At 36.1% G+C, this 21328-nt stretch overlaps 2 protein-coding genes across 4 annotated transcripts in view; one reads left to right on the plus strand and one right to left on the minus strand.

Annotated features, from left to right (window-relative positions):
- Window positions 1-334: 334 nt before the first annotated feature.
- Window positions 335-14826, minus strand: LOC137388929 (endoplasmic reticulum metallopeptidase 1-like). Its single transcript, XM_068075430.1, has 14 exons — window positions 14731-14826; window positions 13883-14010; window positions 13553-13658; window positions 13088-13234; window positions 12769-12861; window positions 8577-8789; window positions 7610-7845; window positions 6904-7084; window positions 4786-4976; window positions 2840-2995; window positions 2495-2694; window positions 1866-1978; window positions 859-1046; window positions 335-753 (listed from the first exon to the last, which is right to left on the minus strand). The coding sequence occupies exons 2-14, from the start codon at window positions 13994-13996 to the stop codon at window positions 583-585; spliced, it is 2109 nt and encodes a 702-aa protein (XP_067931531.1). The 5' UTR covers window positions 13997-14010; window positions 14731-14826; the 3' UTR covers window positions 335-582.
- A 720-nt stretch (window positions 14827-15546) lies between these two features.
- The window catches only part of LOC137388717 (carbohydrate-responsive element-binding protein-like), a 36632-nt gene continuing 30850 nt past the window's right edge, over window positions 15547-21328 (plus strand). For all 3 annotated transcript variants that reach the window (XM_068075167.1, XM_068075168.1, XM_068075169.1), the window contains exons 1-3: window positions 15547-15648; window positions 16066-16332; window positions 19503-19609. In XM_068075167.1, the coding sequence (XP_067931268.1) occupies window positions 16094-16332; window positions 19503-19609 (346 nt within the window). In that variant the 5' untranslated portion in view covers window positions 15547-15648; window positions 16066-16093. The remainder of the gene's footprint in view (window positions 15649-16065; window positions 16333-19502; window positions 19610-21328) is intronic.

The following is a 21328-nucleotide window of genomic DNA, read 5'->3' on the forward strand; positions in this document are numbered from 1 at the left end:
CAGTGATCACGCTGTCAGATCAGGTGTGGTCAAAAGCTGTCAGACGATAGCTAAAATGCTAAGAATTTTCAACTTAAAAATAATAATGCCTGTCTTGTAATAGGAAGCTGCAACCACAGGCAATTTATTTACTTTGCTAAGTTTGAACTGTAAATTGTCTACCAACAACATAGTCCTGGCCTTACAATCCTAAGCCATTTATAACGCCCCTGTTTATTATTATCCAGATTATATACTAACAACTCTCAAGCTGTCGGTCAAAAGTGCTGTAGCATGTAATCTGGCAGAATAATACAATAGAATCTACATAGATGCCACTGGTGTGAAGTTTGTATTTTGAGGTGTGTATTTTGAGCAGACAGAAACACCACACAGACAGCAGTGTTTCAACCTAAGCTTAATGGATGGAGATCAAAATAAAAAATCAAAATTTTAAATATGAGTAAAAATTACTGTTTCTAATAAATATCGTCAAATAATATCAAAACGATTGTTATCAAATCAAACAAGTATAGAATTTTGCACGCTAGAAACCACAATCCAACTACATGCAATATAAAAAACTACAATCGAAAATTAAACTCAGAACCTATAGTGTTGGTAAGTAGCCACCCAGCCAAGTGGCACGGTCCAGTTAGGAAACTTGTCAAGCATCGCAGTGAGCTCAGGAGTTGTGCTCTCAGGTCCATCCAAGTAATGCACACCAAATCCAATGTCCAGCCAATGCTTGTCAAGAGATGCCCCCTCACCTACCTAATACACCACATAAGATATTAATTTAGCAGTTTACGCTTGCCACGAAATAAAGCGATTGCAGCTCACTACAGTAACGAGCAAACATGGTAAGGGTGAACCAACCTGAATATCAAGAAAGAATTGAAGTGGACCTCGAGGGGCGCTCGCTGATGTAGTATATACGAAGTAGTGGTTGCGTGTAATTTCCTTTGGCATTAGAGTAGGTGTCGGAGTGCCTGATGTGAATGACCAGCCTATGAGCTTTCCACCTTCTACGACTGACAAATAGATGTTCCTGTACACCTGGTCTCCTGTAACAGGTGCCAATATTGGTATGAATCTACTGTTTTTGAGGGCCATTTGTTAAAGTTTATGTTCGCAAAGACTATGGTCTATATTGCTATCTGATTTGCCTTGATCACCACCGTTATGGTACCTTTATCAGAAGGCATTTAAAAATAGTATGTACCCTATTGCTGTCTAGAAAGGTTATGTACTCTATTACTGTCTAGAACGGTTACGTACATATACTCTATTATTGTCTAGAAATGTGATGTACCTTGTTGCTGTCTAGAAAAGTGATGATCTTATTGCTGTCTAGAAAATTTGTGTTCTTTATTAGTCTCTAAAGTAGTTTTATTTTTTATCAGGTCAAAGGGAGTTATGTTCTCTATGTTCGTGCTATGGTAAAAGGAGTTGTGTTTTCTACATTTTTACTCAAGAATGCAAGAGTCGTACTACCTATTTCTCTACAGCTGTCTGAAGCAATTGTTTTGTAGTGATTATTTGGAGACAAAGTGTGAATTGCTATATTTTTTGTTTTTGCATCTAAAAGAGTTCTTCAAGATTATTGTGCCTAGAGATCATTGATAGGTTCCAGTAGCTCTGGTTGTAGTATATGAAACTTGAACATTTATTCACAAACATGTGCAGTGGAGCTAAGAATAGATAAAGACAAGGTCGACCAATCAGAAACCGTGTTTTCTTGCCAGATGAAACCAATCGGAGCACATAGAAGCGATCCTACACTAATTGCCTTGCTATACTATTGAGGTAGGTCCGCGAGAAACAAATACTTGTGACATAAGACGCTAGTATTACTTGCTTCTAAGCTAGTTTAGCATACAAACCTGCGCAAGTAAAATGATGTCTAACAACATCATTGGCTAGCTTCTCTTTGCTATGGCTCACATTCAATCGTCCTTGAAGTCTGGGTTTTTCTAGGTCACCCACATAGTATTTCCTGTAAGTATATCATGAATACACCTCAAACTCGCAGAGACATACCAAGAATTGTTCAAACAGATTTCACAAAGTTTCTAATTAACCAACAATACGCCATTAAAATGCATACAATAAAATAAACATACAAGTGACGAGACAAATGGGAGTTGCATATGCTTGCCTGTCATCTTACGAATTATTTTATGATATGAAAATGCAGTTGTCTATGCAGTAGAGCTAAATCTAATAGTAAAGCTATTAGTAATGCTATTAGCTTATTAGCTAATAGCATTAGTAAAACTAATAGCACGTTGTATAAGAGACTTGGTTCCAGATGTTGAGGCCATTTTATCAACCTAAAATTATCCGCTAAATTAACACTAAACTCAAATCAGGTTTGAAAACAACTTCTATCTGTTTCTTTAAAAAGGTTTCCACAAACTGATCTGCCTGTGAAACATATAAAGCGATTGTATCAAAGTTGGAGGCTGCCAGAAACTTCTGATAGCTTGGCAAAAAAACTATCAAAACTAACGAGAGAATAGGCATGAGCGGGAGGTAGTAGGGAAATCCTCCATAAGCTAGATCCTTATCCGCTGCCTGTAGTTGCATAGACTTAAGTTCCGGTATGTTATCAAGGTATCTGTGCTCATTGTAGTCAAATGGTATGTAAAGCAACCCATGATCTTCCTTCTCCAAAGTTCCGTCATACGCGTACAGTTCTCGCCAAAAGTGCTACAATGCAATTATTTTTATTTAACACCTAAAATGTGACAACCTATCAAAGGATGAAATTTTTCATGTTTAAAACGCAATACTTTTTTCTCATCTATGCTATAAGCACAGCTTAACAAGCGAGTCAAACATCAACAACACTCACGTGGAAAGCGTGTCTCTGTGCCGAAGGAGATGCCGGATTATCTGAGTAAGGAAATCCAAGACTTGTAAAGCAACCAATGAGTATAAAGAAAGCGGAAATGGAGAGAAAATTGACAGCTAAGCTAGTGAGATCCTTGCTGACGTGTAGAAATCCTGCCTACAATGTAACCGCAATAGGATTCTGTTGAACACGGATAAAAGCACTGAGATAAGTCAGGTCCATGTAAAATTCTTCAGTAGTGTTTGAAATTGAAAAGAGATTTTAAACCTCAGCATCCAAAATTCGTCATGAACCAAAAGCTCCAATGCAGATGTTGAAGATAAATTTAATTAAGGGGTAGATGTGGTTGAAGAGGTGGTTTACTTCACTAGAGGTCAAGGTTGAAGAATGAGAAAGGGGACTAATTATTGCGCTAATATAAGTAAAATGATAGCTGATTTTACAGTCAAACATGATGACACTGCGTTTTATTCTTAATACTAGGTGAATGTACGGGTAGTAAAAAAACAGATTACAAACATTACCTTACCTACTAGATTACCTTTACACTACATTATTGCAACTATTTATCAGCTGTTTTTATTACTCGTGCAACGCTGGGTATTATCTAGTGAGGCTAGCTGGTAATCGTTACGCGTGATGCAACATTGTTATGCATATTTTAACTGATGTAATGCATATCTTCAATATTAGTAATGACCATTCTTAGCTGAACATATAGTCTACTGGATAAGCCTATCTACCCCGTAAGTGGAGGTTCCGAGTTTGTATCCTCTACATGGCAGATTTTACGTTCCCAAAACTTTATCACGATATTTGGACAGACAGACAAGAGCCAATATATAGCTTAGCTATTGTGTCATATGGCTACACAGGTACCACTATCATGTCCTAGAGTTACAGAAGTACCTCAATCATGTCACGCCTTAGTGACAACACTGATCGCTTTGTTATACGTATCCAAATGAAGACCGCCGCCGGTAGAGAGAACACATTGATGTCATATCGCGGCATTCAAATATACTGTACTGATGTAAACTGTACTGACTCTTAAATTTATTCATTTTAAGGTGAAAAAAAACATAAATTGCCATTATTAAATGTAAATAAAAAACTCACATGGCCGAAAAATCCCTGATACAGCGAAGAAGGGAAGTAGGAGGAACTACGATAATTCTTACAAACAACACATTAATAAGCATGATAAACACAATCATGGGGACATTACTCCAGCACGAGTGTGCAGTTCTAATCTTCTAGAATGTATTTTCTTTCAGTGATTGACCTGATGAGAATCTATATATATAAATCTCAGCGTTTATCTGTCGTTCTTCGTCTGTCCAGATATAGTGATACAGTTTTAGGGTCGAAAAATACACTTCATAATGAATTTGAACTCTACGCCTCCAGGGCTGCAGGCGACGAGCTTACCCAGTGGACTACATGTCCATCTGAGCTTAGAGATTAATAGTAGTGAAGATATTCATTACATCGGTCAAACTACGCATAATGACGCCGCGTCACGCGTAACGATTGTCAGCTGGCCTCAAGGCCTCACCAAGTATATGCTGATAATGCAGGTACCTAGAAAGGACGTGAGGCCTCACTAGGAAAATGCAGGTTATGTAAAGTAAAGGTAATGTAGTAGGTAAAGCAATGTTTATAAGCTATAAAAATAATTACCAGTGCGACACAGGGCATTCAGCTAATACAATCATAAACATAAAATTGATAGCATACATAAACACACAAAGCGGATGACAAACCCAATCGGCAAGCATAAATACCAATATAAAACAACCGATAGACTACACAAAAAGAGCAACAGACTAAACTGCAAAATAATGCTAAACCATGGCAGAAATTTGGTGTATTGGAGAAAAGCTACACATTACGGAACAACTAATGATGCCGACCTATTTTATTACGAGGTAATATTAACTCACAAGATAAGTGGAGAAGACAAGAACTGGCAGAACGGATATAAGAGCGATGAGCAAATCAGGAGAAATACCAGGTCCGCTGCGGCCCATTAAAGGCATGAAGAAGATGCTGTTGTGGTGTACATGTTGCATCACTTGAAGAAAAGAAGGCAGCAGTCCAGCAGCTGTTAGAGCTAGATATAACCAAGGAGAGCCTGCAAAAAACATCTGGTCTATAAAGGGTCAGACAAGTCCGCATTTAAGATAAACTTACATAACATTTTTGTAGATTTTATCAGAAAGTACCGGCATGTTTCTATTATTTGCGATTATTTTTATGTTTGAGGTGATCTGATAGCCAGGAGGTTTCAAGATTAAAACCAACAAGACTTGATAGCGATTAAAACTCTGACGAAAAATACGTGTCATAATGACATCACTAGTTGATATCGTTGCTATAGTTGATATCGGCTATTGCATTTAGGTTGCAGCGGTGTGCGTCTCTATTCAGCCAGTCTCTTTGCAACTATAGACACTAGAAATTCCCTTGTCATACAGCCCACGACCAAAGTGATAATGGAAAAAAGAAAGGGCACTGCTGGATGTTGAAAAAGTAGTTACAACAGGTAAGAATTCTACAAAAGTAGAATTCTTTAGTAGATGTTGTAGGCTTCGCCTACAACATCTACTAAAGAATTCTTTGAATCAGATGAGTTGTTTTTATTATTTTGAGTAGCGTGTTATTGAACATTAGCATTTGATGTTGATGGTTGCTGTGAGGATCTTCTATTTCTCCTCCTCCGTAATAATTGGGAGACACGTGGACGGCCACTGCGACGACGTGGTGTTCTGGGAGGTTGTATGTCCATGGTAGTTGTCAAGTTGTTTTGAAATGAAATTCAAAAGGTCAATTATGCAAAACGAAAGGTTGTATAAAAATCAGACCTAATCTACTACTATCTCAAACTTATATTTTACAACAATAAAATAAATATTAATTCAAGCTGCAGACCTAACCTAATGTACGTAATTTAACTAACAACAGCAATAATGAAATATGTTTATTATATCTCTGAAATGCAATATTAAAAGTAAAACGGCAAGCTGCCGTGTAATATACAGTTTGAAAGTTGTGTTGTGAATGTAGAATGGTTTTGACAGCGATATGTAACAGAAAGCAAGCATTAGCATTCACGCGTCTGGAAGTTTTCTGCAAACTGGAGTGAAATTAAGAAATATTCTTGTCACAAAGGGGCATTGTAGTTTGGCCCTAGCTTGTAGATAAGATGTAAAGAATTCTGGCTAATGTTATAGATAATTTAAAAAACCTTCCGTAGTTGGACAAAAAACATAGGCTGATAAACTGTGTACCACATTTTCAAAAACCTGTAAATCGGTCCACGCCTCAAACAGTTTACACTATTTACAGAAACCTTCGACAATTAAACAATGCTATAGACTGGTGAAATGTTTGTTTTTCTTGTGAAATGCTGGTGACTTAATATTTCTACTCTCCGTCGCACGGCTTTATCGGCGTTTCATATGCCAGTCTTAATTTTGATCAAACAAGGCTTGTAAAGGTTTTATTTCGATTTAAGGCCAAATTAATCTGTTTATTTATGTATAATCCGATCAGATGGGTTAGTTTTAAGATGTTGCGGTAACCTTGCAAAGACTTAGTAACATATTTAAATAAGTTTATGTGTTTTATGTCATTATTATACTTAAACGACTCTACACAAAAATGGTTAAATTTGTTGACGATATTTCGGTACAAGGGTTTGGTCGGTAACGGATAATTTTTCGGGAGTTGTGTGCACATATGCATTTATCATAAATCTCCCAAACAACCGCTATGCTCGTGTTTGGTCGTGGGATCATAATCGCACTCTTGCTTGACCGCAGCAGTTTAACCATGATCAAGCTTTGTCGATTTTTATCTTAACACATTTTGGCAGTCAGACGACCTCAAACATTAAAAACAATCCTAAACGATAGAAAAATACTGATACTTTCTGTTAAACTCTACCGAAAATTTATGTAAGTTCATCTTTAAGTAATGAAACCACTTTGTGTTGTCGCTCTGTTGGAGAAAAAATAGTAACGATAGTTTCGAGCCATCAAGAACATCAAGTGACTTACGAAACATTTTGATGTTGAAGAAGTCGGGCACAAGCTGCCTCAGAATCAGAGGGAAGATAACTAACAACATGCAGATGTAGGCTGATGCAACTCCACCCATTGTCAGTGCAGCCAGAAGAAGAGTCCAGAACAGCAGCGCAGAGTCAAAGTAGATTGCCTCTATGTCCCAGATTGACACCAGCTATAATTAACGAACAATGAGAGGGATGGATAAATATCAATTGTAATGAACAGATAGCAGTTGTAATGGACAGGTGTCAACTGTAATTGAGAGATGTCAGCTGTAATTGACAGATGTCAGCTGCAATGGACAGATTTCAGTTGTAATGGACAGATTTTAGTTGTAATGGACAAATTTCAGTTGTAATGGACAGATGTCAGCTGTAATGGGCAGATGTCAGCTGTAATGGACAGACACAGCTGTAACAGACAAATGAAACCTGTAATGGACAAATAGCAGCTGTGATGAACAGGTGTCAGCTGCGATGAACAGGTGTCAGCTGTGATGAACAGGTGTCAGCTGTGATGAACAGGTGTCAGCTGTAATTGACAGATATCAGTTGTACTGATCAGATAGCAGTTGATACCCTCAAACAGCAATGACATTGCTCAAACAAAAAACAGCTGTGAAGTAGTAAAAGAGAAGATAGCGCCAGAAAATCAACAAAATACATTTATTTATCCTGATCCTTATGGTAAATATTACCTGAAAAACTGATTCACAGCATTTTCTCCCTTTCTGGTGGACAAGAATCCATATAGCTATAGCTGGAAGAGTGTATATGGGAAAGGTTAGCCAGTTGTTTGTGTACCACATCATAGGGCGTACGTAACCGACTAGCAGACCTAAGGCTAAATTACAGCCTATCATGAATAGAAATCCTGTAGAATGCATGGCGTAACTCACGCCTATCAGCTTCATGAACAGATAAGTGGTTCCCCCTGCAATAGATGCTATACAAACCGTATTCCAACATAGAGGAAGTATGATATACAGACTGTAATCCAACATAGGGGAAGTATGATATACAAACTGTATTCCAACATAGAGGAAGTATGATATACAAACTATATTCCAACATAGAGGAAGTATGATATACAAACTATATTCCAACATAGAGGAAGTATGATATACAAACTGTATTCTAACATAGAGGAAGCATGATATACAAACTGTATTCTAACATAGAGGAAGTATGATATACAAACTGCATTCCAACATAGTGGAAGTATGCTATACAAACAAGTATGCTCCTGTATACAACAAATGGACTAAAGTTGTTAAATATAATGACTCATAAAACGTAAGTCAAATGATCCACTACATTGACTAAAACGTAGAAAACATGACACAACATCTCTACCAGTTCCTTTCTAGATCACAAATAACTAACCATCTCTACGTGTTCCTTTCTAGAGTACTAGCAGTTATAACTAATCAACTCTACTTGTTCCTTTCTAGAGTACTAGCAGTTATAACTAACCATCTCTACCTGTTCCTTTCTAGAGTACTAACAGTTATAACTAACCATCTCTACCTGTTCCTTTCTAGAGTACTATCAGTTATAACTGACCATGTCTACCTGTTCTTTTTTAGAGTACTGGCAGTTATAACTAACCATCTCTACCTGTTCCTTTCTAGAACACTAGCATGTCTAATTATCCTCCCCTACCTGATTGTCTGAATGACTTGAGCCTCCTGAAGAGGTTGAGCAGCACTGCTACAACAACCAAAGAATTAACGACCTCTCCGATCCTGTGAGGGTAATAAATCATAAAGAAGCCCATCACATCAAAGAATACCATCTTGCCCATTTTCAAATCTCCTGGTTCCTCAAGCCTGTCAGAGTTTCCTAAAGTCGTGAGGAGACCCAGCAGGTTCTCTCCTGAAATAAGAATCAAATTGCAAACACTAGCTTTACAAGCATCTCCAGATACCAGAAAAAACAAAAATAGACATTTGATGTTGAATATCTAACAAGATATAAAGTACACCTATTTATATAATGTATACATACACACATATATCATTTATGTACATACATATATACACGTATTTATATATACACGGTACATAAATATATGATATCGATATCTAAATATCTATAAAGCTCAGTGCTTGTTTGTCTATCAGCTGTCCATCGTTTGTGTGTCTAGCTATAGCGATAATGTTATAGGAACAACAAATCCGCTTCTCACTGAGATTGAATTTGGAACCTACAGTTCTACAGGCAGGCATGCTATGCATTAGACATCGAACTGACTATACTATGGAATAATTGTGCACATCATATTTAGTAAACCTGCCAATCTTTAATGCCAATTGGTTAAAATACTCATGCTTCAACTAACACGCTTGAAGATCATGATTGCGTGTTGCGTGAGAGATCATGAGGCGTGAGAGATCATGAGGCATAACTCGACGATTATAAGCAGAATTAAAATCATGGCCCTTGTTATAGTAAAGATTTAGACTAGCTTTTGTTACTAGCTTAAGTTACTCAAATTCATTGGGTAAAGAAACTTAGACAATGGCAACTACATTAGCTTATCATTTATAAGCTGCTTTTTATTACCATGCATTGATGGGCGATCATCTAATATATATACATCTACACATATCTACACACATTTATATGTATATGGTACATATGTAAATATACATATATTTATATATGTACAATTAACGTTCTTATAACTTATATCTCTTATAACGAATATAATTTATGTGAATTTTTGCTTGCTTCGTACTACATAAAAAATTCCATATAATGTAAAGGGTGAAGTCGAGCGAATCCTCAAATTCTATCTGAATAGTAACCTATCTCGCCCCACTTGCGAGACAAAAACTGATGTGTGTATAGCATTATACCAATTAGATATAAAACTTTCGCAACATCCTAGTTTGTCGTGATAGATCATCAGACGTGTTGACAATACAGAGAATAGGGTGGCTGCGCAGTTGTTCATAGGTGTTAAAGCATCGGCCTACCAATCGGCATGTCACAAGTTGGAGGATCGTCAAAACTTATCTTTTATCGTAACCATGACCCCGCTAGATGCAGATATATGACGAACAGGTAGTACCACTTTTTTATAGTAAATATGTTTTTTTTTTATTGTAGACGTATAAAATATTGCTGCTTTTTGCTGCTCAGTAAAAAATAAGCAAATCGTTGCGTATGAACGTCGAAAATGTGTGCTCTCCATCAACTTATTGTAAAATTACCGCACTTATGGTCTATAAAACCAGTGAAGTTGATCAGAAAAAGGAGAAACGTTGTCGATGTAAACCAATAATACTGCAGTTACGATACAGCCCACAAATTAAAAAGTTATGTCTAGTTTTTCTTTTTTGTATGGCCAAAGGGTGAGTTGGGAAAGATCTTGGAATGGATTAGGCAACTTACATGTATTTTACTGTGTATAACGTAAATTCCTATAACGTAAACGTTCTTAAAACGGATTATTTATGTTGTACAAGCGTCTACTGTCTATATATAAATTATACTAATATATGTACATTTGTATTTACTGGAAGTACTGGAAGTTGATCAGGAATGAAATCGGAGGCTGGCTTAACTTCTAAATAATCATATTTATTTCTGTAAAATATAGTGTTAATTTTAACAATGCTATTCATTTTGTTATAATGAAAATTCAAACCAAACGTGTTTAAAACAAATAGTATTTTCTGATATTCAAAATTTGTGAGCAAGGATGATGTATCAAAATTAATACATCAACTATTTTGCCTCAACTCCAACTAAATGTACTTTTCCAATTGCAAAAACATGAGACTGGATTCACCTTTTTGTAATAATCAATTCATCAATTCTCAGGATATGAGACATTTTAAAGAACCCCGTGGTTAACAATATTTTTGTTTTGCCATTTATAGCCAATACATACAGATTTTTGGATTTCTAACCCTTGCACACTCAACATTCAACTGCCAATGAGTAAAACAGGATTCTTGTAGACAGAAGACAGCTATAGATAAAGTTTGTCCCTGTGACTTAATAATTGACAGCAAAACTTAGTTGAACCCATAACTGCATTATCTTGTATTTGAAAGGAACATTTGCTGTAATAAGTGAGAATTGTAGAACAAAATCTTCTCATCCATTTTCACATTTTGTCAAGTTCTAAGCTTCAATCGCATGAGGTAAAAGTATTTTTACAACTAACTATGTTCCATTACTGTACACTTGAGATCTAAATTGTGTTGTGGCAGACCAGATATAGTAAGAGATTAAAAAGTTCTACTGAATATTCAATGTATCATTGTAGTTGTGTGGGTGACAATATCCTGGTACTTTTTTAAAAGTTCACAATTAATTAAATTGCATGTAATCTTTGTTAGAGCTAATATTGTCCCTCCGGTAATGGCACTTTTGGTATTGGCTCAGTTCTTGATAATTATTGCATCATGCAGAAAAGTAATGAAAAAATTCATTCAAATCCTATCTTAAAGTGAAAGCATATTAATTTCCATAATGCAATGCTGACCCATACAAACACTTATTATAGTAACATGCTGACCTATAATAAAATGTTTATATAATGCAATGCTGACCCATACAAACTCTGATAGCTCCAAACAGATGCAGCAATTTTAGACCAATTTTAAACATGTTCGGTCCCTATACAGTTTATAATAAAAGTCGACAAAAATCTCTGTGATGTATTTGTTAAACAGTACATTGCAAAATAGGCAATCACAAATAGAGTTTTGCACACACACAGATACTCACAACACTCAGAGATAATCACAGACACACACATATACTCAGACACTCACATATACTCAGACACACACACATATACTCAGACACACACATATACTCACAGATACTCATCGATACACACAGAAGCTCTCCTACTTGCGAACATTCGAGTTACGAACAACGGTACATACGAACAAGTCTGCGTGTATGTCTGCTGCTAATACCGACGCTATTAGCGACGGTATTACTGGCGTGTTAGCGGCGGAAAGAGGCACTACTCGAAAGCACCACCCCGCATTCACCTTCCTCTGCCAAGTTCGTTGCAGTGCATAAGTGCGTGAACGTATCTCTAGTGCGCAAAGAACTTTTTTATTTTTACTGTACGTATTGTAAAGGAATTTGCCGACCTTTACTTGGCACAATCTAGGTTAATAAATAAAGAGAAGAGAGAGCGTGTAGTTTCATTCAGCTTTTTATTAGTGAAGGAAATTTCACTAGCTGATGAGCGTACGGCTATCTGCTCTGCTCAACTAAGTGAGCGTGCTCCTTTATATACAATAATATCAACCGTTCCGGCTAACGGCAAATGATAAGAACATCGGCTAACAAGGAATAACTAGGACCGCTAAAGAGTTGGTATGACAACAATATAAGTGATAGCATAACGAGTGAAACAACGATATAATAAAAGGACCACACATACAATAAAATAAGACAACAACGATAAGTGATAGCATAAGGAGTAAAACAACAATATAATAAAAAGGACAACACATGCAAAAAATAAGAAATGCAGTGTCATGGCCCAGCGCCCACCACAGTATTCTCTCCATTTTATTAAATATTTTTTTCAGTACAAACCAATACAGGTTACTTATACAAGCCTTAAGCATACATATATAAACCTTCAATATACTTATATTGGCCTTAAACATAAATTATAATACAAAATATAGCACTGAAGCAACTTACGGACGAATTCACCTTACGAACGATCATTCGGAACGTAACTCGTTCGTAAGTTGGAGAGCGTCTGTACTGTAATATTAGCATTAATGACAATATGGACGATCTTAGCAGCAAGAGATTCTATCTAGCCCATCTTACAGGAATTACTGTACATGTAATTACCAACCTCCTCTTTGGATGCATCCTTCCGGAATATATTCTGGTAGGTCATACTTGGTGTGGTAGATATATCCGTTGTATGTATAAGCTATGTCTATCCCTGCAATATAGTAACTATTGTATGTATATGCTATCTCCATGAAAAGAAACATCTATAAAACAAGGTTCAGCAGAAATAGCTCAGGTATTCATAGAAATATTCTGACTCATTGTTCAGCAATCAATCTTAAAACCAACTGTCCAGGTCAACAAAAGCAGTCGAGCACAGAAATTTAAACTAAACATTTTGTATACAAGAAACGAAAAAGAAAATATGAAATATGTACCAGGAATGTTTCCGTAATCTCTATATATTCTGAAGTCTGTATCAGAAGGGATAATTCCGCTCTGGAATACCTCTTGTCCAACAATGGAGCCTACAGGGTATTTAGCTGACTCGGCGTAAGCAGCCACCAACCAGGGATGCTCGGGTCCTATAGTAATAAGACAACACTAATCTACATTGTAAAAAAGAAACATGCAAAACAAACAGTACTATTCAGAACAGTCAAGGCTCTCAACAACTGATGACAGTAGAAATAGAGTATGGAGCTGGCTGTCCTTATCACAGAGATTGCAATAATATTTCATAAGCAATTCCATGATTTAGACAAAGCGGCTATATCAACTAACTTGTTGCTAAATAAATGTCTGTCTAATTTTTAGCAAAGCAAAGAAAAATTGAATGAGACAGAGACTAACTTTTAACCTAAGCTAACAGGAAATGTGTATATAACACAAGAGATAAATACCAGTTTGAAAGACCATCTCTCTCCCTCCAGCCCCAGCAGCCTCCAAATTAACAAAGGCCTTGAGTTCCTTCGCCCATGGATGCTGAGTGATGAATCCGTGTGATGCCTACCAATAACATTTTCTTTGTAAAACTGAACGGCACGGATCACGTTCTAGCAGACCATGCTCTAACGAAGCATGTTCCAACATTTAGGCATCGTTCGTGTCTGAAAATGCTCAAAAGATCAGTTTAAAATCCTATCAGGCTTTAGACATAATAATAACAGTGTATTGTTTTGTTTGTAAACACCACATATGCTAATTAAGCAGCAACAAAAAGATTATCTTACCTGCAGGACAACCTCCTCCGCCCCATTGAAGTTAAAGATGATAGCGTGTTGGAGTGGTTCATCAGCTATAGAAAGAACTCTCAGTGTCTCTAGCATTATGGCACAGCTGACCATGTCATCACTTGCTCCTGGAATTCCATTTAGTACAGACCCAAAATTACATATTTTTGAGCTAAGCAGTTTCGTACTTTCTTTATATTTAACTAAGTTTTTTGACTTTTGCAAAAGCAAATAATGATTAGGGTAGATTAATAAGCATTACGAGAATTAGCTCTACACAAATATTAAAACATGCATCATGTTTTGATGATCAAGTATGCTTGATTTGTTTCAATCAAACTGTTGTTTAAAATTTCAAAATTATCGTTATGAAAACCGGCAAATTCAAAAGGTATCTATTCTCTTGACGAAGAAGTTACATTTTAAAATATATCATAGCCCAGTGTCTTATTCAAATATTTGGAAATTTCTAAGAAAGAAAAGGTTCTAACTTTAATTATAGTAATATTCAACTTTTTTTTTCTTTCAATTTAATTATCAATATTTATTCCCTCTACTGCATGTAGGCCTATGACACTTTATCCGGAACCAAATCTATCCTGAAACTAAATATACTGTGACCATCTGCGCATTCAATTTGGCACAGAAGCAATTGTGGCTAGATGCCCTCTTGACACCGCAATGGTCCTTCTATGATTCGCACCACTGACATATTGACCTATGTCAATATACTAACCACTGAACCACGGCCGCTTCAGTAAGTATAAAAATGTACAAATGAAACTTACAGTACAATAAAAAGAGGCTGAAAGCATTATCATGTGAATGCTTGGAAAGATCTTTTTTACCTGGACTGGTCACAGCGGTATCATAGTGGCAGTTTACTAAAAGTGATCCTGATGACTTCTTTGATGTAGGTGATAGCTTGACTAAAATGTTTTTAACATTGCTGTAGCAGCTAGTAAAATGGCCAAGAAAATCTAAATCAAAGCAGTTTGAAGATGGCGTCTGAATATCCACCTCAATAGAGTTAGCTGATTTAGTTGAGAGGCGAGCAGAAATCTCTTGAAGATATTTCACAATAACCTCTACAGCCAGGACCTCGTTACCATTACTACCGACGTGTCGTGGTCCAATCTTGCAAACAGTGTCTAAAAATTGCCTAGCATTTTCTTCGACAAACCCTTTATTCCCTGAAATAGATTTGTCATTTGTTGCATCTCCTTCCGTTGTTGTTGACACAGGATCGGGAAAATCATGATAATTTATGTGGGTGATTACAAAAAACAATAGAAATAGCACAATAACAATAATCCAAAATACTCCAGTAAGCCCATTTACTCGCAAGCTCTTATTATCATCGTTCAAAAATGCTGGAAGATGCGGTTTTGAACATTCTTTATTTTCCTCAAATCTTCTCCTGGGCGCAGACATATTGTATATAATCTCTTCCAAGTATTTTTGTTTGACATAGTAATATAATTAGAATAATTTTTTTAAACTATAAACTTAAATTTTTTTAAATAATAAATAATTAAAAATCAAAAATAATTATTTATCATTCAACGTTGTTTGCAAGCATTATTTGCAGATAACTCTAACTCGCGATTCGTGTCACGTGTTACTTTATAACTTGCTCAACTATTTCGATAACTGTAGTTCCCGATAACTGCTAAATTATAACGTTGTACACTCCTCTTCTAAATGCATTCGTTATCGAATGCATAGTTTTGGCAAAATAGACCCCTTTTGACGCAATTTGACGGGTAAGGTCATTAAAACATGTCGTAGTTTTGAAAAAATTCCAAATTTTTAGTAAGTTTTTCATGTACAGTTGATACGTTATTACGTAACGCGTTCTACGCTTTGTTTAAAAATAGATTAGGATGCCTTGTAAAAACTTGATTATGCCATAATTCCTAATGCTGTTGCGAACCTTACTTCAATAAACCCAAATATTGAAAGTCAATTAATGAGAGGTAAATATATGTTTAGTTCGATGCACGTGTACGAGAGGCACCTTCTTCCTTACATTTTTACAACACGAGTGTAAGTAAATTTTATTCCACTGTTAGTCAACTCGTGATTTCTCTTCATATTCTTTTAATTCTATGTGATTAACAGTCATTAGTTATGACAAGGGTTATCTGCTTTGTCTAAAAGTACTTGTTATTGTTTTGCAGATCTGCATAGTTAATTGTCTGACTCAGCATGGTAGGTGGAACGGTTGGCTTTCCTCGACGTGTGTCAGCTCTTAGTGGACATTTTCCAGCATGTAGTTTGCGTGAAGAGACACAGACTACAAATGGCATGAACAGCCTTGACCCTGTGACTTACCCATGTGTCAAGCCTTCGTCTAGGTCTGCTAGAGCACTTCCACATGATCAGGATGCTATAGATCACACATTTCAGCGGTTGTTTGCTTGCATGAGTTTAGCTTACAATAAGAGGTAAGCTACTGTATGCATTACATCTTCATGATGACTTAGTTTGTACAAATATAGCTGACTTATTACATAAAAACTTTTAAATCCTTTGTTGAAAATTTATTTTTTATTCTTTTTATTCACTACATTTTTTATTTACTGTCTCCTATGTATTGTCAGGCACCATCAACCTTTTGTGAAGGGCAACTTATTTTTGAATTGAACTTTTTTATGCGATTTTTGATTGATGCTTCGAAAACTTGCAAAAGGCATGAAAAGGAAGCGAATGTGATCGCTCATGCATTTCAAACATACATATGTATGCAGTCAAACATGGATAACTCAACTCGGCCACGGATATTTCGAACACATTGTTAACTCGAACGGATTCTCTGGTCCGTTCATACGCAATGATATATTGCTTGAGATAACTCGAACTTAACATCATTAACTCGAACGGTTTTTTTGCTGAAGGAACAAACTTTGGTTGATATTTATGTAAATTCCTTCGGATTAAAACAAACGTTGGTTTGTTTCAATCCGAAGGAATTTACATTAGTCGCGGAGCTACGACTACTCTGCTTTCCTAGCGAGTAAAGCGCTCCTTATATGTATATTGTGTACATACAGTTCCCCCGTACCGCATAATGGAACCGATTAGGAAATCGTATAAAACCTGATTAATGGGGTCGCTAACACGTTGGCTAAGTTACGACCAAACTAAAAATGTAACAAAGTATTAGCGATAAAAATTTAATAAAGATCGACACAACATGCAAAATGCATATTGTAAGAGTGATTATATGCGTATATATAAGGATAAAACACATTTTTACAGACTACACTCGATAGGTTTTTTACAACTGATCAGATGTAAAGCATGCGATTTTGGATTGGTCGTAAATGTTTACTCGTATGAAGTTTTAAAAATTATCCGAAAATTTAAATATTTTTCCATCAGCTGAGATTTGTTTGTAGTTTCAGGTGATGTGACTGTCAGGATGTTTTAAGATTAAAATTGGCAAAATTGATCTCTGTTTAAACACTCAGAAGAAAAAAGATGGGTCTTATTCTCTGAGTGTTTTAACGGCGATCAAGTTTTGCCAATTTTAATCTGAAAACCTCATGGCATTACATCACCTAAAGCAACAAACAAATCTCAAGTGACAGAAAAATATCTATACTTCCTGATAAATAATTTTGAAACTTTACATGAGAGGCTCTATAACTTGCAACAAGCAATCTATGATTTTGCTTTATACATAGTTTGTATATGTACATGTATCTTCTGTTAAATACCTGCACTTGTGACAGTGCTCTGATAACTTGAACGCTCTGATAACTCGAACACTTTCGCTCGGTCCCGTGAAGTTCGAGTTATCCATGTTTGACTGTAGTTATTTTTAGCCCATTTGTTAAAAATACACTGCTTAGCCGTTTTATTACCGAGAAATCTATTATATTACTCTTGAATAATTGCTGTCAATTATTTCGCCTAGCAATAAAACAAATGGTTTACGTAGAAAAGGTGCAAACGCTAATTTAATAATCAAATACTCATTAAGAAAATCCTTTAATGTTACTTAAGAGAAAGGCAAATGGAAATGTAAGTTTCGCAATACAGGAGACGGATAGTGAGGATCTAGAAGTGTTGATAGAGGTGCGCAGTGGAACTTAGTCTAAATTAGACTAGGTTATGTTTAAACTAAATTACCTTTTATTCTTTTTATAGTTTTTACATTTATTTTTGCAAATTGCAATACTTTAATTTTTGTAATCATCTTCTTTTTCCTGTTTACGCACTAAACTACAATGCGGTGTACATGCGGAACTACGATGCCATGTGTTGGAAATTTCTTTGGTTTAATTGCAAATATTTGCTAAAATTTTATGTCGTGATCGTAATTAATGGGACTAGTTGGAATAAACACGTTATTTGTTATAAATTCATAGTTTGATAAGTATTGATTAGATGAATTATGGCATTATGCATGTCAACGGGAAGCTAAGGATGTTCTAGCCATGAATATTATTAAACGGTAACTGAAATTGAAAAAAGTCAACAAAATTGGCGTAATTTCACATGGCTTTTACACGTACGTGTACATGTAATGATATGAAAGGAAATTGGTGGCCTTTGGAATATTAATAGCATCTTAATATTTAGTTAGCCAACCCTTATTGTCATCACAGGATCGAATGAAACGTGTACCAATAAATAGATCACATTTCTTGAGAATATTCTTGGCGGCAGGCAGAGTCTACAAAACATATGAGGTCTGAGATAATAAAGAAGTAAGTTTATGCGATAAACGACAGAGCATGAAAAAATTGCCAAGTGGTCCCATTATTGTGATCTTCAATGAATGTTGGAAAATAGGCATTTCAAGGCCAGAGGATTTAGTAAAGGTCAGAGGTTAAGTAGAGGTCGTACTGTACTTCATAATATTGTGTAATGTGAAGACGCAGTCTTAGCCTGCCTACCTTCAACGGGAACTAAGTGTGGTTATCATTGTCATGTTTCAGGCGATCTGGTTGTATGATAAAGTTGCTGTATATAAAGAGCACCATATAATTGGCAGTAACACGCCCTTAGATATCTGTGTATTGTGTAGTCAGTTGACCACCGCTAGTGACATATTACATTTGTGGCTAACCGCAAACTAGCCAGCGAGATTAAGTGAACTTCCAAAGTTGGTGCATCGATAACCGCCGTCAGGCATAGTAGTAGCCTTCTAGTTCTCGTTTCTGACCAACTATTAGTGCGTAGTGATGCGTGGCGGAGCTTGACAATCGCTCACTAGCTTAAAAAATTCCTGAGATTTTTGTTTAAGGTCGAAAACTCTGCTTCATAAATTGCTATCTCTCGGCTCGTTTGCGCTTACCTGTGCGTATTATGTAGGCGCTATTGTTAATGTGTGACCGACTGCATTGACCCTAGAATGTGTTCCATTATATAACCAACAACACTTGGCAGCTCTAACCTACCCTAATGGATTTGCTATGCTCCTCTGCCAGTTCACCTAATCCACACCAATGCTGACTTCCAATCAATTGGCTGGTTACAGGCTTATCATGTGTCATGCATGAAATTGCAGTTTCGATGATGCGTGAAAATTCAAAAACAAGTTTGGAAACTGCCCTTTAGTTTGCCTGTATTAAATAGAAAACAGCCGCAGTTATTGATGTTATAGTGCCAAGATGGAGGCACCCCAGTTCAAAGCCTATAAAGGCCTGAGGATATCTGTGAAGGAGAAGATGAGACTGAACAACATCGTGTGGCGAGAGTGGTATCTCCAATGTAAGCATCGCTTATCTGTTCATTCACTATTAGCTGTACTGCCCGCTTGAAGACTGGTTGTGGTTAAATGGGAGGGCTGGTTGGGCCCAGATCATTAGGTGATGATTCAGTGCAGCTGAGCTTATCCTTCCATATAACCTTGCTAGTTTTTCACCCGCAACTGTCTTGCTTCTAGAGGTCATTAGTTAACCGAAATATTCAGTCAACCGTGAAGAACCGAGCCATTGAAGCACACCCTTTGACACACCTTTTATTTTCAACCAATCAGCTGCGTGCGATTATCAGCTACTAGTTCCACCCGATTGGTTTACAGAAATATTGATTTGGGGATTAGAGAAATTCTACTAGCCTGAAGTTGTGTAAATGGAGCAATAGCCCTTACGGCTTGGTGGTTAAAATCTTTGTCTTGTCGTGTTTACCTCTGTGTACAGGCTACCAGGAAACAACGCATCTTTCTTTGTAAAAAAGTAAATCTTTTACTATGACAGTGATGTATAGGTTACACAATACTCATACACGTTTAGAAGGGCTTTTAGCATGTCATCATTATTAGACAATGTAAGGTTACATTTGCCTTTTTTTCGTCAGTGACCAGTAAAGGGCCACGGAAAAAACTTCTTTATTGAACTGTTTTCAATTGCAATAAAGCTATTATAATGAATTAATATTCACAAAGTTTTTTATGGAAATTTATTTATACATTTAAGCATTGTCAGCGCAAAATTATTTAGATTTTTTAATTTGTGCCATAGCAATTACCACATATTCTTATGTTTGAATTGAGTTTTTGGAGCTGATTTTAAGTGAACATTTTTAGGTTGATTTATACATGATAATGTTTATGGACATATTGCTGGCGAGTCAAATAGAAAATGAATAGGAAAAAAAAATGCTGTTTTTCTACTTGTGATATACACATCGCGGTATGAAGCCTTAACGAACTCTCATAATAATGGTGCTTCATATAAATGCAAAAGTTACCTGACAGAATCACCGGTATCAAATATCAGTGAAAATATAGTGTATATTATCAGTAAACAGGTTTACTACAGCGTTTAAATCATAACATTGCAGCCACCAATGTTGTGCTGCACCGCTACCGGCCGGTTTTAAATTTAACTATTAAGCTTTTCGGAAAAGTGTCAAGTGAAATTTTACAACTTTTGAATAAAGTCTAATGCTTGTATATTTAAAAAGTCCTTGCTCTACAAATATTCAGTTTTTGTTTGTTTACCAGCCACGGAGTAGCAAGAATGTGATTGAGGACGGGTACCACCTAACTCGCATTTTAGAGCGCAATCATTGCACAAGTAATACCGAGTCATCCCAAACCTCGTTTACAATATGTCTAAGAACTCTTTTTATCATATCGTGTAAAAAAGTTTTAAATTTTGAAAGTTATGCTTATATTCTGGATAGCATAAATCGATTCAAATTTGATATAATTATTTCAGATAATTCCGGAGTAACCATGGTCGACTTATACATGAGTAAAACCTACATGTATATAATGCATTTTTTGTCTTGAAATACTTATCAACGTATGCATTAGTATGTATGGTAATTTCATCAACCACAGCTTCCCATTCAATTAATATTCTAGGAAATCTCATAAGATATATGTTTAGTAGATTGTGTAAATAGAAAAGATGACTAAAGCGGCATCATAAAGAAATCTAGTAATACTTGCTTTTTATTGCATCACCAAGTTATCCAGTG

The sequence above is a fragment of the Watersipora subatra genome, chromosome 2 (genome assembly GCF_963576615.1).
Source record: "Watersipora subatra chromosome 2, tzWatSuba1.1, whole genome shotgun sequence".
NCBI lineage: Eukaryota > Metazoa > Bryozoa > Gymnolaemata > Cheilostomatida > Watersiporidae > Watersipora > Watersipora subatra.